The following is an 8,502-nucleotide window of genomic DNA, read 5'->3' as shown; positions in this document are numbered from 1 at the left end:
CAAGTGTGGCTGTGTTTGAGTATCTCAGCTGGGCACACGCAGGACCAGCTCTGACAGTGCCCAAAAGCAAAGAAAGTTTGAATTTCTGTATGTATGGCGTTACAGGGAATGACCGTCACACAGAAAGATTTTGAACATTAATTACAATTAATTTTGAACATTTTGTAACTTTATAATTTAATTACCAACCCTTTTCCCTTCAAATTAACCATGGATGTACAGCATACAATCAAACAAGCTTTTTTAAAAAGTACATCTTAATATAAATAGTTTATTCAGTGCATGGTTGTGTATACAACAAATAATAAACAACTTTTTTGTACCAGGCAGAAAGCTGCCTGCACAGAACTAATTCAGTTTTGGAGCACAGAATCCAACGATGATTAATGCACAAAATCTGACACATCATGCAACTCTATGCCAATATTCCAACTTTCTCCCATGCAACAGACATGATGACCTAAATGGAAACCTAACTACATTTTTTAAAGGATTGTTTCCAATAGCAGTATAAGTATATGTTGTTTAGGGGTAGCCTGTCCTAACGCTTCCTCCTACACAATATTCACGTGCCCGTTACAGTGAAAGGACTTTTACAAATAAGACGTTTCTTATAAAAAAATTAAGTCACCTTAATTCCACAGTTTCTGTCTTTAGAAAAGAAGCCACAACGATAGTTTAACATGACACACAAAATGGAATTAAGAGAAATCTACACTGGAGGATAATTTTATCCCTTTCTGTTAACTTCCACTTGGGATGACAAAACAACTCAATTCCTACAGACTGGGGTTAGCACAAGAACTTTACCAGAAACTACAAATCTATAAAAATTTATATTTCATTGTGTTTAAAACCACAAGAACACTGTTTGCTTGAGCCTGAGACACCAACTCTCAGTTCCAACCCTGAATTTTGAATTATTTTTTTTAAAGACATAGCTTTAAAGACCCATTGGAGTTCAGAAATCAAAAAGTTGCACTATTCCAAATTAAAGGATACATTTTTTTAATCAAGCCTTAGATATAAAACGGTAAGCCAAGGAAACAACAGAGTTTACGTATTTGTTTTTTGTTTGCCCCTATAAAACATACAAGCATTAAAATTTCCTTTGAAGAGCAAAAGTGGTCTTTTTCTGAGTTGGAAAGCAAATTCTTATCAGCAGTGAATGCTGTGAAATGTTTTTGTTTCGTTTTCCACAAAGCATAGGAGAGAGAGAGAAAAAGAGAGAAAGAAAAAGTGAGAGAGAGAAAGAGCTGGACATTTCTTCTCGGAGGCTTTCCCCCAGCTGTGTCTGCTGCTGTCCAACTGCCTTGTGGTGTGCACAAGCACATTCTACATGCCTGGGGATTATCCTTTGCCAACCAGAAGATCTAATGGCTGATAAACGGGTGACCTATGCGAGCTGGTGCCGTGTCCTGGGCACCTGAGGGTTTGGATGAAAGACTGCGAGTAAGAATTCAACTGCATCCAGAGGTAAGGTTCTTTAGAGAGCACTTGGCTGGCCTCAACCTGGCTACGTGGACTCGTTCTGGCTCATGGATTTACCCCCGTTTAGCACTCCTGAAACGCTTCTGCTCTTTGTTGGGGTCCCACTTCCAGACCTGGAGAACTCTGTGAGATCGTGGAGGGAAGGCTCTTTGTACATGGCCACTGCAAGGCAAGAGAGAGCAGAACATCAGCACAGCTGGGGCTGGGGCAAAGCAGCTCTGACACGCAGTGCAAGGAGAGACAAACGCCCAGGGCGGGGAGAGCCCTTCCATTCAACCACTCCCTGAGAACCTCTGAGACCCTCCTCGGTGGAAGGACATTTTACTGAAGGGGAAAACCACTCCTCCCTCTCCCACTGCACTTACACAGCCCTGCAGGACAGAGCTAAGCTGACAAAAATCAGCATTTCCTTACAAACAGAGAAGAAGCACTGTCAGTAGTTGTGATTTAACCTGTTGGAACTCTGCTGAGACAAACACCACGTTACAGAACATTACACTCTGTTATGTAAGCAGCTGGACATGTCAAATATACAAGCACAGGAATTAAACACAACACAGTATCAGTTCAGATGAATGGAGCAAACCCAAGCAATTACCTTTTAAGGGTTTTGGAAGAAAGTGTGCTGCAGGTTTATTTTTCTTCACGTGGTTTCCTTTCATTATTTCTCCTTCTTTGTTAAGACCCAAATACCAACCCCGGCCAGACTGTTGCTGTCTGTAGATCATTGAGGAATATGTCACATAGTAGTTTTCAAATACTGATTCTTTGAACTTGCATTCGGGTGTAAAATGTTCCTGTAAAAAAGCAACAGATCAATATGTGCAAATCTCACATCAGTTAATGAAAAAGCATCCAACATCCAGTGCTTTCTGAATGGTTAGAAGTCATACCTCTCATCCTCAACCATCCAGTTATGAAACATGGGTCCTACAAGTATTAACAAAGGAGTAACACAATTTGAAACCTGTGAAATGATGCTGTGAGCAGCTCTAAGCAGAATGTAATAAGATCTTTGTGAAGAATGAGTAAAAAGTCAGAGGATTTATTGATTGGTGCAGCTAATGGATGTCAGGCAGACACGGAGCTGTGTCCCTGGGAGCGGCTGTGGTGCAGCCCTGCAGGCAGGGAGAGCCCAGAGGGAGCTCTGTGCATTACCTGCTGCCCTCAGCTGAGCAGAGCACCCGTGCCAGCACTAAATGGTTTCTCTCCCTAACCCCAACAGCCCTGGCTCCTCTGGCCTTTGAACGTTACGAGCTCTGGCAACATCTCAGCTATGGACTCCAAAATATGCAAGGGGAAGGGTTTGGTCTTCGTTACCATCTCAGCCGTGCCTCAGTGTGCACCACAGAGCAGCCAGATGTTTGCTGGCCTCCCCTTGTGAAGGCAGCCAGCTGCAGGGGAGCTGCCCTCGTGCTGCCAGTACCCCACAGGGGCGTGAAAGAAAGGAGGAAAAATTGTGCTTGTATAATGATTGTAATTTTGATTTTAAAATATCACAGGAAATTAAATGTCTCAGGAGCTTAAGATATTCCTATCTAGTTTCTAAAATATTCTCATGTGAGAAAAGGATGGTATTAAAAAAAGGAAACCCACCACTCTGCATTTGCTGCACATCTTTTGCCATTTTGTCTTTACAAGAGAAAGAAAAAAGCTCCCATTCTCTGACTGGCATTTGCTTCAACAAAGAATGTGAAGCAAGCAATTTTCTTTTTTTTTTCCCTTTAAGCTAATTGGTTGTTATTTAGTTAATTGACAATTGGTTTCAATTGCTGTCAAATAGGGACAGTCATTGCATTTTTGTAAGATTTCTGCATAAAAGCCTTCCCTCACTGTTCTCTGCCCAGCACCAGCCATGGTAACAAAGACTATTGCAAGGATATCATCCAATTAGCAGCAAAATGGAAAACTACAGTGCTCCCACTGGCAGATTATGGTTTATGTACAGTAATTTGGAGCTGGTTTGGGTACAAAAGGCCTGCTTGTATACAGCAGCAGAGGGTCAGACTGCAAACAGAACCCCAACATTTCCCCTGGAGCTCTCAGGTTCACCTCAGAGTGAGCAGCAGCCCTGCAGGAGCTGTAGGGGCTGGATCCTCTCTTGACAAACAGAAATACACCTCTCCATAACACACCCAGTTACCAGACACATTCCCCCCAGGTGCTTGGGCCCCAAAGCAGAGCCCCTCATCCCCGAGACTGCCAGGGACCCGGGCCCTTTCTAAGGCTGTAAGAATTCCCTATTCTCTCCCAGGTGCTTGGGCCCTAAAGCAGAGCCCCTCATCCCCGAGACTGCCAGGGACCCGTGACCTTTCTAAGGCTGTAAGAATTCCCTATTCTCTCCCAGGTGCTTGGGCCCCAAAGCAGAGCCCCTCATCCCCGGGGCTGCCAGGGACCCAGGCCCTTTCTAAGGCTGGCACCTGCAGCTCAGCAAGGTGCCCTGGCATCCCCTGCCCAGCCAGGAGCCCCCTGGGCAGCCCCAGAGGCTGCAGGGCTCTGCCCGCCCCTGAGCAGCTGCTCAGCACTGCAGGAGGCTCTGAGTGAGGAAGGGCAGCACGGGGCATCCCAGTGGAAATGGGTTTCTCTGAGCACGGACAGCACTTCCATGAGCACACCCACACCCACTCAGGCTCCAGTGCAGAGCTGCAGACTGGCCAGCATGGCATCTCTGCTGGAAATTCTGCAGCAATACACTGAGCAAGGCTTGCTAAAGTCAGGAGAGGGCTGAGGGCCCCAAATAACACTGGCACTTTCCAGCTCACACAGTCAATCCCATGGAACATGTATAAACACAAGTGTTCAGTTCCAAGGCCGGGTTTTTCCTGTCTCTCAGCTGTCCTCTTGCAATGAAAACAATGCAGATGCGTTCTGGAAAGTCCACTGGTATGGATACATTATGACACAATAGAGATTAAAAGAATTCTTTCTGTGAAACAGTATTTCCATCTCTGCTTACCGCAAAAGTCACTGATGATGGCACCTACATGACAATAAACTGCATCACTCAAGCCCCTCACACATCCACCCTTAACACTGAATGAATGAATGAATAAATAAAAGAGAAAAGACAGTGCTGGATTCTCTGTAGTCGTGACTCAGCCACGCTTAAGCAAGCAGGAAGATGAACTGTCAGGGGCTGCTTCTTGGTTTTCAGCTGATCAGCTGAACTGCTGAAAGGTTCCTTCATTTACAAATCTGTAGCTGCACTGAACATGTGAAAAATAATTAAAAAGTAATAATTTGGTGTATGATAATATGGAAAAAAGGCCTTGTGGCCTTTTTTATACACTTAGAGTAGCTGTATTTCCAGGCAGCTGACTAGATTACATCTGAAATAATTCAGGCTACATTACAGAATGCCAACCCTGAAAGCTAAAATATCATAAAAGCCAATCTCGAATTCTTCCTGCTCTATTTGTGCAGAAGACATATCTGAGGGCAAAACCCCTCCGAATTATCAGCCATCACAGGCACCTACCCTGCAGGACTGCATGTTAATGATTCTGTGCTTCCAATGAGTCTGGAGCAGGAATTCAGCCTCCCCAGACCCACAAGGGGAAGCCTGGCTGTGAGGAGGGAGTTCAGAGCCCCTTGCTGGGATGGCTGATGCTCAGGGAACAGGGGCAGGAGAAGATGTTTGCTCTCTGCCATTTACTGCATTCTGAATTTGCACCTTGGATACCATCAGCAGGGGCCACCACCAAATTCTTCCAGTCATGAGGGCAGGACTGGGTTTGTTCAATGTTTCTCTCACCCAGGTTGAATATCCTGCAGCAGGATATTAAGACAATCCCAGATTGTTCAAATATTGTTCTGGGATTGGTCAATCCCAGATAGAACAAACCCTGCAGCAGTTTATTAGAACAAGCACAGATTTTGTTCAGATGGACTTAGTGCTAGAGGCATGAGTAAACAGCAAGAAAGGAGAACTGAACTTTGAAAAGTATTCAAGAAAAGTATTGTGTACTTGGGAAACTTGGAAAATGTTCTTATATATTGAGCATGTAATTATATTCCTTGTGATCAATGACTATGTCTGTGTATAGGATTTATCCTTTATTTTCTCCACTTAATGAAAATTGGATTTTTTTTCCCCTCCATATCCCAATTTCTTTCAGAACTATAATGTAGCCCAGGATTCCATTTTATAATCATGAATTTTTGAAGGAGTCTCGTTAAGGCTCCAGAGTAGTGATTTTCTGCACCAGTGAGCCTGCCATTTTTTATTAACAGAGATTGATTTTCCCCATCTTGGCATGTGAAGTTCCAGGGTGTATCCTCTGGACCATCACCCTGTAATGTGCAGTGCTATCAGCAGCACAGGATGGGAACACTTCAGCTTTCATGTTATCAGGAGGAGCAGCTTTCAGATCCCCAGTGTGAGCAGTCTGAAGGAGCTGGGATTTCCTGGTCCCCAGGAGCCGTTTGCTGCAGCCATGGCAAATGACAATTCCCTTACAGCAGTGCATTTTGGATCAGAGCAGCACATTTGCACAGACAGGTTCCAGCCCCACCGTGCTGTCCTTGCTGCTGGCGTTTCCCTGTTTTGAGGAGTCCTGGTGATCCAGTGGGAACAGCTCCTGCTCTGCACGCACACGTCCTGGAGGGCTCTTTGGCCATGGGACTGTGACTGTCCCCTTCTCCAGAAGGCTCTGGGGGCTTTTGGGACAGGCGCTGGCTCAGCTCAGGGAGGAGCATCCCTCTGGCCATGCCCTTGCAGGTGAGTTTGCACTGACCCTGAGGTGAGTTTGCACTGACCCTGAGGTGAGTTTGTGCTGACCCTGAGGTGAGTTTGTGCTGAGTTTGCACTGACCCTGAGGTGAGTTTGCACAGATCCTGCAGGTGAGTTTGCACAGACCCTGCAGTGAGTTTGCACAGACCCTCAGGTGAGTTTGCACAGACCCTGAGGTGAGTTTGTGCTGAGTTTGCACAGCCCAAGCAGGTGAGTTTGCACAGACCCTCAGGTGAGTTTGTGCTGAGTTTGCACAGACCCTGCAGTGAGTTTGCACAGACCCTCAGGTGAGTTTGCACAGATCCTCAGGTGAGTTTGCACAGATCCTGAGGTGAGTTTGCACAGATCCTGCAGGTGAGTTTGCACAGACCCTCAGGTGAGTTTGCACTGACCCTCAGGTGAGTTTGTGCTGAGTTTGCACAGACCCTGCAGTGAGTTTGCACAGACCCTCAGGTGAGTTTGTGCTGAGTTTGCACAGACCCTGCAGGTAGCCCAAAGCCCTCAGGAGGGCTGGGAGGCTGAACTAACTGCTACAGACAAACTACCAGCTGGTTTGGGGAACAATGGCCATACAACCACTGAAGGAAGAAAATTAGTTCAAAAATTATATAGAGAAGACACACTGAATTTATTCAGGAAAATAACTTAATGACAGGAGTGATAGGGAGTCAAAGCCTTCTGGAGAGTGATCCCAAACAACTCCACAGAATGGATTTTCCTTATTGCTAGTGCAATGAGCAGGAATTTATCAAGTGAAACACAAACTGTCAGTGGTTTCTGTGAAATTATTTAGTGCAAAGCTTCTGTGAAGAATAAAATGGAGCCCAAGGAAGCAGCTGGATAAGCAGGATCTCCAGAGAAAGATTTCAGGTTGTCACTAGGTATTCTCTGAATCCATGAGAAAAGCACTGAAAAGAGCCCCTAATGATTCCCTTGACATCATTCTTTTGCACAGCAAACCAAATGCACAAATTCAGGGGAAAATGCCCACAATGAACCAAAGTAGAAAACATATTAATTACAAATACAGAGATTCAGAGGTGTGACTTTTGTTCATTACTCTTTTTCTCCCCTTATCAGTGACTCAGTTGAGCAAAAAGTCTCCATCTTTGCCAGGTTTTCCAGTGGCCTTTAGGCCCATCAATAACCAACATTTGAAGCTGGGTGCGTCACCTCAGCGTGCTCTGCCCGTCAGGATGTGCTGCTGGAGAGCCGAGGGAAACCACTCAGAGACTGTAAATTGAACTGAGACAGGAACTATGCAGAATCACATTATTGCTCCCCTGTCTTTTGGTGATGCTTCACTTTACAGCTGTGTTGATTAACCAAAGCATTCCTTAACTGGGCACGAGAACTAAAGCATGACACACACAGGGAAGGCACTCTTCTCGTTGCTGCAGAGGAAATTAATCCTGCTGGAAAAAACCTGTAATGGGGCTTAAAACTTCTGCAAGATGCCCAGGAGTCCATCTCAGAGATGTCAAACACAGGTCCCTGTCCTAATACATCCCCCCAAGTTTTGACATACAATTTACTTGGTATGAAGAAGGACAGAAAATCCACTTTACCCCAATTTCTTCTCTTGGACAGAAGATCCACTTTACCCCAAATTCTTCTCTTCTGCATCATGTTTAGCTTGATGATGCTGGAAGCATTGTAGAGGGAAACCTCAGCCATTCTCTGAATGATCAAGTCCTATTTTAATACATTCCAATGCTTGCACCCACCCTATTTAAATTTCTGCAGCTTTGGGAGGAGCACTCAGGCCACTGAAGCAGCCCAGGCAGCTGCAGCAGGTCCCTCAGTGTGCAGGTATCAGTGTGGAACACACACCCCGCGCCCACTGGAGCATCACCTTGGGGCTGTGCCAGCTGCTCAGTCGTGCTCCCACTGAAAACTACCAGAGAACTCCCTTTTCCTCTCAGCAGGCTCTCAGCTCTCCCCAGAGCAGCCAATCCTTTTCACAATTTTCCTAAGCTCATTATCTCTGTTCCCTGCCACAGCAGCTTCCACAGGTAAATCCAGCACTGTGGAAAACTTATTTAAAATGTGTCTGCTGTTGTTTTTTGTCATAAACACACTTCTCTTTTTTTTGTTTACAGCTTTCTACTCTCAGCTTTTAGTTTTGGACAACAGCACATAAAAGTACCCAGTGTGCCCCTTCTGTGCCATTCATTACCCCACATCTCTCCATCGTGCCTCTGCTTATTCATCTCCTGTCTTAACTAAGCAGGCCTAATCTTTTAAAATCTCTTCTCATATGAAAGTTTCTCAGTGCC

At 45.2% G+C, this 8,502-nt stretch overlaps 1 protein-coding gene across 1 annotated transcript; it reads right to left on the bottom strand.

Annotated features, from left to right (window-relative positions):
• Positions 1-251: 251 nt before the first annotated feature.
• Positions 252-2,814, bottom strand: LOC118698818 (fibroblast growth factor 13-like). The gene is made up of 3 exons (XM_036402359.2): positions 2,746-2,814; positions 2,090-2,288; positions 252-1,653 (listed from the first exon to the last, which is right to left on the bottom strand). Exons 1-3 carry the CDS (start codon positions 2,812-2,814, stop codon positions 1,517-1,519), a joined length of 405 nt encoding a protein of 134 aa, XP_036258252.1. The 3' UTR covers positions 252-1,516.
• Between the last annotated feature and the right edge of the window lie 5,688 nt (positions 2,815-8,502).

The sequence above is a fragment of the Molothrus ater genome, chromosome 14 (assembly GCF_012460135.2).
Source record: "Molothrus ater isolate BHLD 08-10-18 breed brown headed cowbird chromosome 14, BPBGC_Mater_1.1, whole genome shotgun sequence".
In the NCBI taxonomy this organism is placed as follows: Eukaryota; Metazoa; Chordata; class Aves; order Passeriformes; family Icteridae; genus Molothrus; species Molothrus ater.
The sequence above is the reverse complement of the archived record's forward strand: the minus strand, read 5'-3'. Positions and strand labels throughout refer to the sequence as shown.